This window comes from Callospermophilus lateralis, chromosome 5, assembly GCF_048772815.1.
Source record: "Callospermophilus lateralis isolate mCalLat2 chromosome 5, mCalLat2.hap1, whole genome shotgun sequence".
Taxonomy (NCBI): domain Eukaryota; kingdom Metazoa; phylum Chordata; class Mammalia; order Rodentia; family Sciuridae; genus Callospermophilus; species Callospermophilus lateralis.
In genome coordinates, this window is record NC_135309.1 from 100,805,242 (window position 1) to 100,823,353 (window position 18,112).

At 32.1% G+C, this 18,112-nt stretch overlaps 1 protein-coding gene across 2 annotated transcripts in view; it reads right to left on the bottom strand.

Moving 5' to 3' along the window:
- Positions 1–18,112, bottom strand: part of Xrcc4 (X-ray repair cross complementing 4) — a 230,745-nt gene that overhangs the window by 198,334 nt on the left and 14,299 nt on the right. For both annotated transcript variants that reach the window (XM_076856049.2, XM_076856050.1), the window contains exons 2-3: positions 8,025–8,173; positions 4,440–4,615 (exon numbers count right to left, since the gene is read on the bottom strand). In XM_076856049.2, coding sequence (XP_076712164.1) covers positions 4,440–4,615; positions 8,025–8,163 — 315 coding nt within the window. In that variant the 5' untranslated portion in view covers positions 8,164–8,173. The remainder of the gene's footprint in view (positions 1–4,439; positions 4,616–8,024; positions 8,174–18,112) is intronic.

Genomic DNA, 18,112 nt, shown 5'->3' on the forward strand with positions numbered 1-18,112 from the left:
GTCTGTTGATGCTGCCAAACGAAGGCACTTATATGTGTCTCTTCTAATTCACCACAAAGCTATTAGATACCCAGATATACCAATGAACAGAAGAAGCTTCCTAGATTTGATTCAGAGGAAGAATGGTGAAGATTACTTCCTCTATACGCAGAGAGTATAGAAGTAAATCCAAGGAGGTGTGGGCATTTACTAAACCTTCCAATGCCTGACGAAATCCAAATCAGGAAGGTTCAATAAGAATTGGCTCCATCTCAAATAGCTCAGCATGTAATAAAATAAATCTCTCTAATTTCAGTTTTTTAAGCTTTATTTTATTTGTATTTATGTGGTGCTGAGGATAGAACCCAGTGCCTCACATGTGCTAGGCAAGCACTCTATCACTGAGCCATAATCCCAGACCCTAATTTCAGTTTTGATTTCACAGATTTTTATCTTGCAAATTGATTTGACATTTTTTCTCTTATCACTTGACAACACATTCATTAATCTAAATTTATGTATTCATTTTAATACTTTAAAGCATTAATTGGAATTACTCTTTCTTCTCTTTACTCATGTTTATATTCTCCTCTCTTGTCTCTCTTTTTCTTCTTGCAGTATATGCTCCTGCCTCTATCACCCCCATTTGATGTTTCTTTTTCTTTGATTTTTTTCCTTCTCATGCCCAATATACTTTAACACTTTTTTGAATACCTAATTTCTCAATCTATTCTAGAACACCATTTTCAATTTCCATTTTGATAGTGGAATTGTGGAGAATATTTTCAGTACGTTCTTAAGCTTTATTAGCATATGACTTTATTTGGAAGTGATCAGTTACTGGTGATTATTATCTCCTCTCAAAGCTGTGCTTGAGTACTGAAAACAGCAATAGATTCAAGCCAAGTGGAAGTATTGACACTTAGATGTATACTCCCTCAGGAACTTAGTAAAGAAAAGGCAGATTACTAGAAAGTTTCTTGCAGAATAGTAGAAGAGGTAATCATCCTGGTAGATGAAAAAAAAATCAACAGAACAGGTAATATAAGAAAAAAGGAATAAGACATCCCCAAAAGTGAACAATACTCCAACAAATGATGCCAGAGACACCAAAATGAAGGAAATGCCAATAAAAAATACAAAAAATGATTATTAAAATAATTAATGAATTAAAGTAGATGGAAGAAATCAACTAAAGTAGAAAATTCAGGATATAAAAGAGTATTTCAATAAAGAAGTAAAGATTCTGAATAAAGAACCAAATGGAAATCGTGGAGAAATTCAACTGAAAATCACACCAACAGAATTATATTCTGTGGAAGACAGAATTTCAGCCAGTGAAAACAGGTATATAACTTTGAAAATTCAATCAGCAATAAAGAAAATAATCAACCATGATCAGAATATATAAGAAATGTGAGACAGCATCAAGAGTCCGCATCCACGAATCACTACAAAGAGGAATCTGATATAGAAGCTAAGGGCATGCATAAATTTATCAGAGAAATAATTTTAGAAATTTTCCCTAACTTTGGAATGAGATGGACATCTGGATACAGGACATATTCACAACCCCAAATAGACAAGATCAAATCCCCCGACATATTATAATTAAAATACCTAACACAGAGAACAAGGATAGAATTTTACAGATACCAAAATGAAAACATAAGGTGACATTTAGAGAAAGGCCAATTAGAATTACTTTGAATTTTTAAGAAAAGATTCTAAGTCAGGAGGAATTATAACTTAGTATTCCTAGTCCTCAAAAAAATTAATTGCCAACCAAAATTGCTTTTTCCAGCAATGCTGTCCTTCAGAATTGAAACAGAAATAAAAATCTTCCAAGATGCCAGAACTAAAGAGAATACTTCAAGAAATACTACATACAGAAGAAATTAAAAAAATGGATGAATCTCAACAGAAGATGAGAATCTCAACAGTAGCTGAACAGATGAGAATTAGGCTCAAAATAAACATTAAAAACAAATTTAAATAGTAACAAATTTAAACAGCAGGAAATAATAAACAACACTCTATTATAACACTGGATGTAAATGGCCTCACCTCTCCAATTAAAAGACGTAAACTGTCCAATTAGATTACAACACAAGACCCAATTATATGTTGCTTGCATGAAACATACTTCACAAAGATGTTCACAAGTGGAAAAAAAATGAAAAGTAGTATTTCATGCAAATGGAGCATGAAAACAAGCAGAAGTATCACTTTCATATTCAACAAAGCCAACTTTAAGCCAAAACAAATCAGAAAAGACAAAGCTGATTTCATAATGGTTAAAATGAAAAAATCAAACAAGAAGATATAACAATAGCAAATATTTATGCCCAAAACATCCATGTATCTAATTATATGAAATAAGTATTGCTTTACATACTCACATTGATCCCAATATAATACTATATGATTTCAGCATCCTTCTCTAACCAATAGATGGGTAATCCAGACAAAATCAGTAAAGAACTGTACAGCTGAAAAATACTATAAACCAGATGTACTTAACACATATATACAATATTTCATCTGATGACATCTGAATACACTTTCTTCTCAGCTGCCTTGAAACTTTTTCCAACATAAGCCATAGGATAAATCACAAAGCAAGATTTAGCAAATACAAAAGGGTCTATATAATTTCTTGCATCTTATCAAGATAATAATGAAATAAAATTAAAACCAACAGGAAAAAAACAATAGAAACTACATAATATATGGAGTTTAAGCAATATACTTTTGATGATGAATGGGCCATAGAAGAAATTTAAAAATTTTTAGAATCTAACAAGGATAGAAATACAACATGCCAAAAAAAATCTCTGAATATTATAAAGGTAATTCTAAGAGGAAAGATTATAGCTATGAGTACCTACATAAAATAAAAATTGAAAAGATCCCAAATAAACTAATCATGTGTCTCAAGATCCTTTATAAATTAGAAAAAATAATTCCAAACCCTTAGAAGGAGGAAAACAATTAAGATTAGGGCTGAAGTTATTGAAAAAATTAAAAAAACAATACAAAGGATCAATGTAAGAGTTGGTTCTTAAAGAATAAACAACCTTGATTAAAAAAAAAAACAAAAAACTTTTGCTAAATTAACCAAAAGAGTCAAATTAATAAAGTAAGAGATAAAAAAAGGAAATATCATCACAAATATCACTGAAAAAAAGGATAATTAGGTGCTATTAAAAAAAACATATTGGCAAACTGGAAATATTAGGAAAAAATGGAAAAATTTCTAGATAGAAAAAACCTACCTAAATTGAACCACATTATATAGGAAACTTAAACAGAGCAACAAGCAGCAATGAGACTAAAGCAAAAAGTCTTCCTAAAAAGAAAAGTTCAAGACCAGATGGATTCACAACTGGTTCTACCAAACCTTTAAAGCAGAACTAATGACAATGTTCTTCAATTTGCTCCATGAAATAGAAAGGTAGGTGAGGACACTTCCAAAACCCATTGAAATTAATATCATCCTGATACCAAAACCAAATAAGGCAATGTCAAGGAAAGAAAAGTGCAGATAAATATCCTTATTAATGAACATAGATACAAAATCTATAATAAAATTTTCAGAAATTATATTCACTAATGTATTAAGAAGATGATAAATAATGACGAGTTGCTTCCATTTTAGGGTTGCAAGATAGTTCAACACAAGATAGTTCAACTGTTAATACAAAAGCAACAGTTTTACTATTATCAGACTTAGAAATTCAAAAATAGAAATAACATTCAGCTTAAATATTCCAAAGTTTGCATACTTTGCAGACAAGAACATCTGCTCTTCATCCTCCTCAGTTCCTATACCAATTCAGATCAATGTGGTGATTTATTTATTAAATGTTCTTCACATACTATCTTTATATTTTACCTAAACTAATTAGAGATTGAGTTGTTTTTTTTGACAATTTTTAAATTATTTATCAATCATATGAGATCTATAGTATAAAAAAAGATAAGGAAACCTCTACTACATTAACTTTAGTTATTAAAAATTTGAGACAAATTTAGTTTAAAAAATTTAAAAACCTCTTTAACCATAGTGATTAAAGATAGTAATCAGCTGAAAATATTGGAAAAAAACAAAATTATTATTATGAAATATGTTTTAATAGATATGAAATAATATGGAGTGACTGGCTTCAGTTATTTCTATCTTTTTAGTTTTATAATTGCTTAATATAATTATAATACTTAACATTTTCAAAGCAATAACTAATACATTTTACAATAATAACTTTTCATAATTCATTAATACAGTTCAATGACTTTAACTTTAAAGCATTCTTCCAATTTGGAAACCAAGTATTTTCAAATCTATTACTTCTGAGGTGTTCTGGAATAATACGTGAGTTTCTTGAACCTTAAGCATAATTCCTCAATAAGAGCTATGACATCTTACCAATTATAAAGTTATGGAAAGTTGTACTTACTGAAACATCTTTCAGGTTTTTCTCAAAGTAGAAATGACAAGATTCTTTAGAAAAATCAAACTTGTATGTATTCATTGGTCCTGGTCCTGACACCAATGCTTTTCTTAGTTCATCCACATATTTTTCTCTTTCCATTGCCATGTCATCAGCTTCTTGGGAAATTGCTAATTCAGAAACTATGGAAAACATTAATGAGTTTAAAAGGAATATTTCTAAACATGAAAAATATTTGCTTATCTGTTATTACCATTTTATCACATATATCTGAAGTTTAACAAAAAAGTAAAATTAATCCCCATATCACATGTTTCTAAGTCAAATTACACCTTTTAATGAAACTAGTGATTTTTGAAAACTGCATTGGTTTAGTCTCAAATTTCATCTGAAAATCTTGAGATGGCTGGAATAATTTCTCAGTCCTTAGATAAAATATATCATTTAAATTACCATGGAAACTACCATTTTGTGTACCTGCTCTTCAATCATAGCCAGATAAAATCATTTCCTGTTATGATTAATATGCTTAGTATTTTCCAATATCTTTCTTCTTTGACTCAAAGATTCAATGGTCTATAGTCTATTTATCACTCACATAGGCACAGTCAAATTAAGTAAAAGTGAAGTTCATTCTTTTCATCTTGTGTGCTAACAAAAGAAAACATGGATGAAGGGAAGTGATAAGAATTGGGAAAGGAACTCAAATTCATTGAGTACCTCACCTATGCAACACAGTATACAATAGATCTGATTTCCAATATCCTTATCTATCTATACATTTTCTTGATTTATCCCTATATATCCTCTTTGTCTATGTATAGTATTTATTTCTTTTTCATAATATACTGTTCTTACTCTACCTTTCTGATACAGTTTGGATGTGGTCCAAAGGGTCCATGGGTTCCCCAAGGATTCATGAACTGAGAAATTGGTCCTCAGTGTGGCTATATGAGAGAGGTTGTTGAAATTTTAAGAGGTGGATCATAGGTCCTTAGGTCATTCAGAGTGCTGCCCTCGGAAGGAATTAAAATAATTCTAATGGCATCCTGAGTCAGTTCTTGCGAGAGTGAATAGTTGTAAGAATGAGGCTGAATTACTCTCTGGCTTTCAGTTTCAAGATGTAATTAATCTCTTAGGGGCTGGGATTATAGCTCAGTGGTAGAGTGCTTGCCTACCATGTCTGAGGTACTAGGTTCAATTCTCCATACCACATATAAATAAATAAATGAAGGTGCTTCGACAACTAAAAATATTTTTTTTAAAATGATGTAATCTCTTTCTCCTGCATAGGCTCTGTTTTGATGCTGCCCACCAGTAAGCCAGGACTAGAGACTAAACCAATGGGATTGCCTCTAAAATTATGAACTAAATAATCCTCTTTTCTTCAAGTATAGCCTGCCTCGGATATTTCCTGACAGTAACACAAAACAAACTAATACACCTTTAAAATATTTGAATGTTTTAAACATAATTCACATCTTTTTCAAATTGGTCTTTATGTTTGTTTTCTGGAACATTAATCCTGTTTCTCTTATCTACTACCCTTTTGTTCTGCTTTTTGTTTCCCCTTCCTGCCTTATGATGTTCAACCATGGATTTCCCTAGCCAGAGTGGCAAACACTCCACACAAAAGTGGTCTTAAATGAAGGTTGATGGTTTCTTGGAGTCCTTAGAGGTTTCACCAGTTAGACATCAATCTTGTAAGTTAACTTCATTTTTTAAATTTATTTATTTATTCTTATTTGTTATACATGACAGCACAATGCATTTCAATTCATAGTACACACACAGAGTACAATTTTTCATGTTTCTGGTTATACTAAAAGTAGAGTCACACCATTCTTTTTTTCATACATGTACTTAGGGTAATGATGCCCATCTCATTGCACCATCTTTCCTACCTCCATGTCCCCCCACTCTTCCTCTCCCTTCCTTTGCCATACCTAAAGTTCCTCCATTACTCGCATGCTCCTCCGACCCCCATTATGGATCAGCATCCACATATCAGGGAAAACATTTGGAACAGACTAACTCTAGATAGGGCAGAGGGGTGAGAGAGGAAGGGAAAGAGCATGGGGTTAGCAATGATGGTGGAATGTGATGGAAATCATTATCCAAAGTACTTGTATGAAGACATGAATTGTTGTGAATATACTTTGTATACAACCAGAGATGTGAAAAATGTGTGCTCTATATGTGTAATATGAATTGTAATGCATTCTGCTATTATATATAAATAAAATAATAAAAAAGCCAACTCTGAAGTAAACAGCTTATTTTTTCTAGCTAGTTTTCTATATTTAAGATATTCTTTTATTCTTTCAATCAAAATAGATCAGCATTAACCCATTGCCATGTTTTTTAGCAATGTTTTACCTCTTCATCCAAAAACAAGAACTGTCACACACTTTCACTAGCATACATAGTTAACCTGTTGTATCTTATTCCACATCTACACTGTAACAACCAACTACTGATTTCTCTTATACAGAAATGTATAGCTTAAATAGATACCATAATGAGTATTTCAAATATTATCCTTGAAATTTCTTTATTTTACGGTAATCCTTATATTAAGATTTCTTATTATCATAAAAGATGAATGAAAAAACGGTGAATGTAAATTCAGTTTGACTAAATAAAACAGAATTTGTAACATTCAAGAAAGAAACAGAATTTTACAATGTATTTAACTGTAAAAATGATAAAGTAATTATCAATATTACATGCTTAGTTTGTCCCTAAAATTTAAACAGAAATGAATAAGGAAAGGCATAAAATATAAAATAAATTTTAGAGAAATATTTCAAAATTTAGAAGATAGAAATAGTATGTAAAATAACAAAAATATTTTAAGTAAAATATCACAACATAACTTAGAAATGACTTCATAATCATAGAAAGTTTTAAAAAATGTTTTAATAAAATACTTTAGAAGATTATTTAAACTTTGGTAATTTAGTAAAACAATTATAAATATTTTGACTTTATACCTGCCATGTTCCAAATACAATTTGAAGGTTATAAACATTTTTAAAAGATTTTAAAAATTAAAAGTATATTTTATAAAATACTCAAAATTCTACATATAGTTTTCACCCCTGCATTATAAAGTTTTAGGCTATGGTTCTGTTTTGTTCCAAATATAGTACATGTTCATTGGAAAATAATTCAAACTATATAAGTGGATGAAGTAGAAAGAAAACTCCATGGCCACAATCCAACACAAACTCTTGATCTGGCCAACCTGCTTCCTCTGCCTCTCAATATTTCCCTGGAGTCCCAAGAGGAGATACATGTCAAAAGTACTATTCACATCTTGTATTAAGAGATCATTTCAAAATTTTAACAAAGTCTAAGTACTAAGATTCAAATGATAATCAGAAGTAGTTGGGTATATGCTAATTTATTTAATAACAATTATAGAAAATGGCATTAAATGTTACAAATCTGCGTATAAACTGGTCACTACAAGTAAAAGTAATCAGTTTTACCCATATCTATTGAAGAAACTACAATTTGAAGAGAGGATGGAATAATAACACATTATTTAAATTTTACATTTTAAAAATTTGCTTTTAATATTACCTGTCCCAGTCCATGCTGACTGACCATCAGTAAGTGTAATAACAAAACCAGATCCTAGTGTTTTCTCCCAAGACACTTGTAGAAAATGAATTATATTGGCTTCAGAGGCAAGACAGATTTTGCTTACTTTTCTCTCCATTTCTGGTTACCTGTTATGAAAGATAAAATGAGTATTTTACAAGAAACTTTATTTATCAAATGGCTATGTTTTTCTATCAAAGTCCCTCAGCTGTATAAATTCTAAGGAAATAAGTAAAACAAAAACCAAAAAAACATATAAGAGAGTCAACCAAAAACTCAATAAATCATACTTTTGTTCAATATCAAATCAAGGCTTTTACAAATGAGAAAAACAGAGGCCCACAAATGGCAAAAGATTAGTCTCAAATAATGGAGCTAAATAAAAATTACCTTCTCTATTTTTAAAGAAAGTTGCTTTAGCATAAGCCAGTAGAACAAAAATACTATGTCAAGAGTACATGGGAGTTAATTTGTAATAGTTTCTTAAAGTTTGTTATATTATGTGTTAATTACATTTATTGATCTGATGTATTTATATTTATTTGAGCTATTAAGGAAGTTAACTAACATATTACCTTGTTAACCATTCAAGTGGGATAATGCCATTGAACCTCACAGTGATCGAAAATTGCAAAGAAGTGTTTTTATTGTATGTGTTCTAACTACAGTAGCTCTATTAAATTAAAAATATTACTTATAGCATAAAAAATTACCATCTCAACAATATGAAATGTAGAATTCACCTTTGGAGAGAGTCAGTCACAAGAACTTGTGTGAAAGACCTACAAGTAATCTTAACTGGAATGTAACCATAATTAGTACGAAGGAAGTCTGTCTGGAGGAATGAAAAAAGAAGGGTAAGAATAAATAATAGGAAAAGAAAATCTCAAAACCTAACAATTTCCCTTTCTAAGTTGTGCCCATGGTCAGTTACACACTTTTCCCTGAGACAAGAGCACCTTGTAATAGATACATTTGGATGGGTTAAAGCAAACTATCACAGCTTAAGACTAATAAAAAAGTTTTCATTTTATTAATTTTTTTTATTTAGGTGTAACTACAGACAGTACTTGTGTGAGGGGGGCCAAAATGGCTATAATTGGGCTCCCTTGCTAAGGCTTCCAACAGGCTACGTTATGTTTTCAGTATGTGACCAAGGCCATGATTGGGTGTTATGGGCAGTAGTAGCCAATGCCATAAGTTGGCAATGCTATGGTTAGTGTGTAGTCAGGGTCAGAAACACTCTGATTCCATGTATGTACTGGAGGTCATGATCATTAGGTTGTCAATATGTGCCCACTTTTTTAACCTGTTGGCAGTGTGCCTTCTTTGTTTGGCCTATGTATAAAAAAGCCTATGGAAAAGGCTGGGGCTGAAGGAAACAACTGGAGCAAAATGTAACTGGATGAGGGCTAAATCTGAAGCTGAAGGCTGTTGCCACCTCTGAACAAAGCGTCTACTATCCTAACTGCATCTTGCATCTTCTTCCACTTGCAGGGATCTCAAATCTGTTTCCTGAGTTTGAGCTCCCCACTCAATAATATGTATCAACAATACAAATTGATGAATTTTACAAGTGAACAAATGTAAGCAAGGCAATACTCATATCAAGAAGCAGAATTCATTCTCACACTCTCTCCCTTCTCATCACTACCTCACCAAATAACTCCTATATTTTAACAAAGATTAGAATTTTAAATATTTTTGTATTTTATGTAAATATAATTTTACAGCATTTTCTATTTTGTGCTTAGCTTCTTTTGCTCAATATAATGTTTGAAAGATTCACTCATTTTGTTTCTTAGAGTTGTATATCATTCTCAGGGCTGTGTAGTCTTCCATTATGAATATGGTAAAATTACTGATCCAATATCCAGCGATAGACGTTTGGTGGTTTACAGTATTACAGTTTACAGTATTATGGAGTATTACAAATAGTACAAATAGTACTGCCATAAACATTCTGGCAAATATCTATGCATTTTTATTTAGGATATACCTATGTTGGAATACTGGGTCAGATGAGGTGCATCTGTTGGGATTGGGTACCACACAACCAACAATTTTTGAAAAAGGTAGTTCCAATTTATAATCAATATATGAGAATTCTGGTTGGTTCAAATCCTGCATTTCAGCCTTTCTGGTAGGTATGTAGTAGTATTACATAGATTTTAATTCATATTTCCTTAATGAATAATGAATACTGACCCCTTTTCATATATTTATTAGACATTTAAATATACTGGTTTATGGACTATCTGTTTAATCTTGCCATGTTTTTGATTCATTTTTCTCTTTGTTACTATTGTTATTAATCTGTCTTTTAAATATTTTAGTTTGATTGCTCTTCATTTTGAATATTTTGAATGAATCATTTTATAGACACATGCTTTGTATCTTCTTTCACTTGGAGTTATTCTCATAGAGGTTGTTTATAAATGAAAAGAAGCTCTTAATTTTAATATAGTATATTTTCATCATTTTTTAATTTTTATTAGTTGTTCAAAACATTACAAAGTTCATGATATATAATCTTTCATACATTTGACTCAATTGGGTTATGAACTCCCATTTTTACCCCAAATACATATTGCAGAATCACATCGGTTACACACTCACCTTTTTACATAATGGCATATTAGTGACTGTTGTATTCTGCTACCTTTCCTATCCCCTACTATCCCCCCACCCCCACCCCTCCCATCTTCCCTCTCTACCCCCTCTACTGTAATTCATTTCTCTCCCTTGTTTCCCCCACTTTCCCCTCACAACCTCTTCTATGTATTTTGTGTAACATTGAGGGTCTCCTACCATTTCCATATGTTTTCCCTTCTCTCTCCCTTTCTCTCCCCCCAATCGTCTTTGTTTAATGTTAATCTTTTCCTCATGCTCTTCCTCCCTGTTCTGTTCTTAGTTGCTCTCCTTATATCAAAGAAGACATTTGGCATTTGTTTTTTAAGAATTGGCTAGCTTCGCTTAGCATAATCTGCTCTAATGCCATCCATTTCCCTCCAAATTCTATGATTTTGTCATTTTTTAATGCAGAGTAATACTCCATTGTGTATAAATGCCACATTTTTTTTATCCATTCGTCTACTGAAGGGCATCTAGGTTGGTTCCACAGTCTTGCTATTGTGAATTGTGCTGCTATGAACATGGATGTAGCAGTGTCCCTATAGTGTGCTCTTTTTAGGTCTTTAGGGAATAGACCAAGTAGGGGAATAGCTGGGTCAAATGGTGGTTCCATTCCGAGCTTTCCAAGAAATCTCCATACTGCTTTCCAAATTGGCCGCACCAATTTGCAGTCCCACCAGCAATGTACAAGTGAACCCTTTTCCCCACATCCTTGCCAGCACTTGTTGTTGTTTGACTTCCTAATGGCTGCCTGATTGGGTTATTTATTATCTTATTGTCTAATTTTTTGAGTTCTTTGTATATTCTGGATATTAGGGCTCTATCTGAAGTGTGAGGGGTAAAAATTTGTTCCCAGGATGTAGGCTCTCTATTTACCTCTCTTATTGTTTCTCTTGCTGAGAAAAAACTTTTTAATTTAAGTAAGTCCCATTTATTTATTCTTGTTATTAACTCTTGGGCTATGGGCGTCCTATTAAGGAATTTGGAGCCCGACCCCACAGTATGTAGATTGTAGCCAACTTTTTCTTCTATCATATGCAGTGTCTCTGATTTGATATCTAGCTCCTTGATCAATTTTGAGTTAACTTTTGTGCATGGCAAGAGAAAGGGATTCAGTTTCATTTTGTTGCATATGGATTTCCAATTTTCCCAGCACCATTTGTTGAAGATGCTGTCCTTCCTCCATTGCATGCTTTTAGCCCCTTTATCAAATATAAGATAGTTGTAATTTTGTGGATTGATCTCCGTGTCCTCTATTCTGTACCATTGGTCCACCTGCCTGTTTTGGTACCAGTATCATGCTGTTTTTGTTACTACTGCTCTGTAGTACAGTTTGAACCATGCTGTTTTTGTTACTATTGCTCTGTAGTGCAGTTTGAACTCTGGTATCGCTATACCTCCCGATTCACACTTCCTGCTTAGAATTGCTTTTGCTATTCTGGGTCTTTTGTTTTTCCATATGAATTTCATGATTGCTTTATCTACTTCTACAAGAAATGCTGTTGGGATTTTAATTGGCATCGCATTAAACCTGTAGAGAACTTTGGGTAATATCGCCATTTTGATGATGTTAGTTCTGCCTATCCATGAACAGGGTACATTTTTCCATCTTCTAAGATCTTCTTCTATTTCTCTCTGTAAGGTTCTGTAGTTTTCATTGTATAGATCTTTCACCTCTTTTGTTAGGTTGATTCCCAAGTATTTTATTTTCTTTGAGGATATTGTGAATAAAGTGGTTTTCCTCATTTCCATTTCAGAAGTTTTGTTGCTGATATACAGGAATGACTTTGATTTATGTGTGTTGATTTTATATCCTGCCACTTTGCTGAATTCATTTATTAACTCTAGCAGTTTCTTTGTAGGCCCTTTTGGGTCTGTTAAATATATTATCATGTCGTCCGCAAATAGCGATAATTTAAGTTCTTCTTTTCCTATTTTTATGCCTTTAATTTCTTTTGTCTGTCTAATTGCTCTGGCTAGTATTTCAAGAACTAAATGGAATAGAAGTGGTGATAGAGGGCATCCCTGTCTTGTTCCAGATTTTAGAGGGAATGCCTTTAGTTTTTTCTCCATTTAGGATGATGCTAGCCTGAGGTTTAGCATATATAGCTTTTACAATGTTGAGGTAGGTTCATCATTTTTTTTACCCAAGGCCACTGAGCTATATCACCCAATTTTTTATTTTGTTACTTTATTTTGAGGACAAGGTTTTACTAAATTGCCCAGTTTGACACTTCACAAGGTAAGGCTAAAGGACACAAGGAATCCAGATAAAATCCCAACATGAAAGAAAAAAATATAAAATTAATAGTATAAAACCCCTTCAAATTGATAATTTAGCAATCATCCTAACTTCTACTTAAAGTTTACTTGGAAAACAATTTATTCTTCCCAAAAAAAAAAATGAATTGAAAACTAACACTTATAGACTCCTCAATTAAGCAGGTAAAATATTTAAATAATTAAATTTGTATTCCTGGCATCATAATCAATTAATTTCAAAATATTTATTTTAAATATTTCATTCAAAACCTTTTCCTGGGGCTGGAGATATAGCTCAGTTGGCAGAGTGCTGGCCTCACATGGCCAAGTACCTGGGTTCAATCCCAAGCATCATACACACACACAAAAAAAAAAAAAAAAAAAAAAACTTTTTCCTACAATGAAGTCCTCTTTGCCCAGATGTGCTTATATTACTTTTAGGTAAATAATTCAATACACTTAACATTCAGTAAATTACTCACATGCTCTAATCCTTTAATAACTGGAAAATGTGTTACTGTTTTCAATGCCAATCACTGAAAATCACATATAGTTAGAGACAATTTTAATGGGCTCAAAACCCTTAATTGTTTTTAGGGGCAAAGGTTACAGAGAATACTATGGAGCCCCCACCCCTTTTTTTTTTTTTTGCCTCTACAGTATTTATATGCAAACACACAGACACATGCAGATGCCCACACACTTACATGAATCCTTTCTTTTCAAACATGCCTCAAGTACCAGGGTTATGTTAGCATTAACTTTGTGAAAGCAAAATACAGCACTTTAAATTATTTTTAATTTTTTTAAATTTTTTAGTTAAACATGGACACAATATCTTTATTTTGTTTATTTATTTATTGTTCATGTGGGGCTGAAGATCAAACCCAGTGCCTCACATGTGTGAGGCAAGCACTCTGCCACTGAGCCACAACCCCAGCCCTAAATTATTTTTAAATAGTGATTCATTTCATTACTATTTTTTAACCAAATTTGGAACAATGATAAATTTCTAATTATAGCAAAATTCATTTAAAATTTAATATTACAGATGCCTGTCAGTCACTCATGCTACTTTCACAGTAATATAAAGGGTTTTCATTTCAATAATGTTAAAAAGATAACTGGGGAATAGATTAGTTTCAAAAATATCTCCAAATTATTCACGTTTCAAATGTTTTCCAATTTTCTGATTTATTCTAGGTACTCACCACAAAATTAAGATTTTTATTTTAAAGAATCTATTATTTCAGTATACTTATATTTGAAATTTTGATGCTAATTATAAACTAAATTTAAGTACTTCAAATATTAATAGCTCACATGTGATAACTCAGTATCCGCAGTATTTTATGCCCCAGTAGTCCCAGAAATTTTTCTTTAAATGAATTAAGTCTTAATTTTCTAAAAATATATTATTTGAACCAGATTTTTTTTGCTTTGTTTTGTTTTTTTGGTACTGGGGATCTAACCCTGGGAAAGGAGATGGAATCCTCTTCAGAAGGACCCACTGATTAGGGCTGTTAAGAAAGTCCATGTTTTGTTCTCTAAGGCCACTAAAGGTCAGGATAGTATCAGTACCCCTCCCAGTCAGAGCCAAGGATCTAAGACAAGCTTGCAGGTGGAAAGTTTGGGCCCCACCCCAATTTGTACATCAGTAGCTTTATTGAGAGCTCAGAACAGTTGAGAATTGAGAAGCTTATCTTTAGTACTTTGTGTCTTTGATACTTGGCCTCTCTCAGAAGAGAACTAAGTTGTTGGCTGGTATGCAACTGATGTGATCTATGGTCTGAACAAATACCATTCACAGTTGCTTCTGAATAAACAAGACACTTTTTAAATTAGTTTACAAAGAATTTTGTATGCCCTTTTAGATGCTGATAAGGAACAGTACAGAAGCCAACTCTTAGGTCACCTCAAGTTAGTTACAACACTATATCATTGATAATACCATTTTGAACTTGAACTTCTTTTATTTTCCTTTAGAGTTAGTTATGGCTTCTTTTCAAGCTACTTGGGCTGCAGGTGTTCAAACTTCTGCAGCTCTGCCAAAGACTTGTACTTACAGATCAGTAAGGGATAAATGCATGTTTCTAATGAAGCAATTAACTTAAGTGCCCCTTGTTGAGAAGAGTAGGATGATACCAAAAGTGAGTTCAGAATAAAAATTAGCACACAGCACAAACTGTTAATAGTCTGTAATTAGAATGCTGGTTACATTTTTCTGTATGACTTTATTTATGTATTTATTTATTTATTTATTTTTGTAAAGAGAGAGATAAAAAGAAAATGTAATTGCAAGACCAAAATATGGTCACAGTGTTTTCAAAAATCCTATTAGTATTATAAAACTGAAAAGCAGAAATATATATATATATATATATATATATATATATGATTGTTAGATAAAAGGAAAGAAAAGTTGATGCAACAATCACAATAGTATTTGCTTTTGAAAAGACAACCATCACATATTATTAAAGAAAACCAAATGCAAAGAAAAAGACTATTATCTGTTTAGTGTTTTTTAAAGTACTAATCATTTTTACCTTTTTTGTCAGAATTCCCACACTGAATTTTTTTAACTTAATAATTTATTCCAAGCATTTCAATTATTAATAGTAAGAGTCTACTAAAGAGTAAATTAAGATTTAAAAAAAAAAAACTACAAATTCAGTTTACCTTATTTCCAAAGCAACAAAACAAACAAAACAAAGCAAACTTCTTATTTCCAAAGCAACAAAAAATCAAGCAACCCTTGCATAGAAAAATACTTTCAAATTAAATTTTCTAAACTTTAAAAGTAAACATTTTATAGTATTATTAAATATCTTTCTAATCATACCAGGATTGATTTCATGCTAATAACTTCAAAATGAAAGTTAGGTAACCAGCCACTTTTCCAGGTTTACTTGGAATTTCCCTGTTTTGTAACCGAAAGTTCCATGTTCTAGAAAATCAAAACAGTTGATCATTCCAGGGAGTAAAATACAGTTAACAACTGTTAGCACAATTTTGTTCAAAAACTTGAACTATACTGCTGATATTCAAGAAAGACATTAATCTGATGCTACAAGAATAAAACATTAGAACTATAAATCTAAAAAATAAAGCATATTTGCCATGGGCAGTCTATTTTCAATTACCTCTCATGACTATAGAATGCCAAAGGTTGCCATTACTAATATCATATTACTAATCATTTCCTCTATCTCTCAGTAACACCATTAATAATCATTAGTTTCAGTAATTTATTTAAATTTTACTTCCTCTGCTTTCTTTTCTTTTCTTTTACTCTATAAGTGTTAAGCAATAAAATGATGTAATGCTTTAATGAATTTCCTCCACTGAATTGAAGATCTGGATGAAAAATGCCCTTAACATTGGACCTGAAGTTCCAAGACTATGACTTCCTTCAGATTCATCAAAAGGCCACTCTCTATTACAAGTAACATCAACAAAAAAGAGAGAGAGAGAGAGAGTACTTCTAATTTTAGAAATTTTCTAGACTATCACAGAAAAACTTCAGTTCTGTGAGAGAAAGAAACTTAACAGAACTAAAAAGGATTATGAAATATCGAATTAACTAAGCAACAGTCTTTTTTCAATAAGAACTTTGTAATTATGATTTCTTAAGCTTCACCTCTCTAATATTTTAATTTCAGAAGAAATTAGACATCATGAAATACCATCAGCTAAGCACATTTAGTCTTTCTCTTATTTGAAAAATGTGTTACTGAGAACTGAAATGTAACTAAAAGTACTTGTATGGAAAAGGAACAAGACTTGCACTGTATGTTTTCCTCCCACTCACAAACCCAACATTTACTGACAACTGACAACCGTACTCATTTATCTGCCTACTTATAAATGGAAAACAAGAGGCTGAATGACAAGATGGGTGCAAGACAATGGGAGTTAATCTGGGGATAGGACTGATCCTATAACATATGTTCAATTGTCAATACTATCGAATTCAATACACAAATATATTTAGGAATCATATAAAATTGCCAATGCTTAAAATTTTTTACCAAAAACAGCAGTTGCATATTATTTGAATAACATTAAGAGTTATAAACAGCATATAAGTAGTTATCCTACTTGGATGAGTAATTACATATTTATTTCCAAGGCTGCAATTTCTAAGTGATTTTCAACCACATATTCCTGAACATATTTCAGACAACTAGCAGGAGGAAGAATCAAGATATAAGGAAAAAATATATTTTGAGTTCCCTGAGGTGATGCAGTCTCAAACTGAACTGAAACTTTGTACCTAAAATTCAAATCAAGACCTCTTTAGCAAAAGTGCAAGTTCTATACCTCCAAGGACCATATAAATCATAAGCATTCATTGCATGAGGGGTAGAGAGTAAGGTAGCCTGGACAACTATCAGATCTTATAACAATCATAGCTACTATAAAACAAATTGTTAGCATGGCAAAGTATTGGCCGTTTGCTGGTCTATCATTCTAATTATGCAAGAAATTGACAAATTTCTATATTTTATGCAGAAGTCACCTGGCTTAATACATGTTGCTTTATGTTTTTTTTTTAAAAAAAAAACACTGTTATGTTCACTATAATAAATTTGGCCTTTATCCCTGGTTCCTGACACAGAATTCTAAATTTCTTGAAATTTCCTGAATGATAGAAATGACTTTTTGTTCTTTATGAATCCCTTTGAACCCACCTGAGTTTATTAGATGACTTACAGTTGTCCCCTGAAAAGCCTCAGAGGAGTTGGTCACACCAGGAAGACAAAAATGATTAGAGAGCTGCAACTTTCAGCCCTCCTCCACCCCTTACCCCATTCCCACTTCCAACTCTGGTATTGGATATTGAACAAGGAAATCTGAAGAGTTGCCGACTGATGTTAGGAGGATACAGTACCTCTTTGCCCCCACATCTAAAACATTGCCCTATGCATCTCTTCCATCTAGCTTTCCTCCACTGATACTAATCAATAAAGATATACATATATAGTGTGAGCACGTGCGTGTGTGTGTGTGTGTGTGTGTGTGTGTGTGTGTGAGAGAGAGAGAGAGCTTTGTGAGCCATTTAAACAAATTACCAGATCTGAAGAAGAGGTTCATGAAATCTATAAACAATTTGGTCAGAAATACAGGTGCCCTAGGACTTGTAACTGGCATCTGAAGTGAGGACA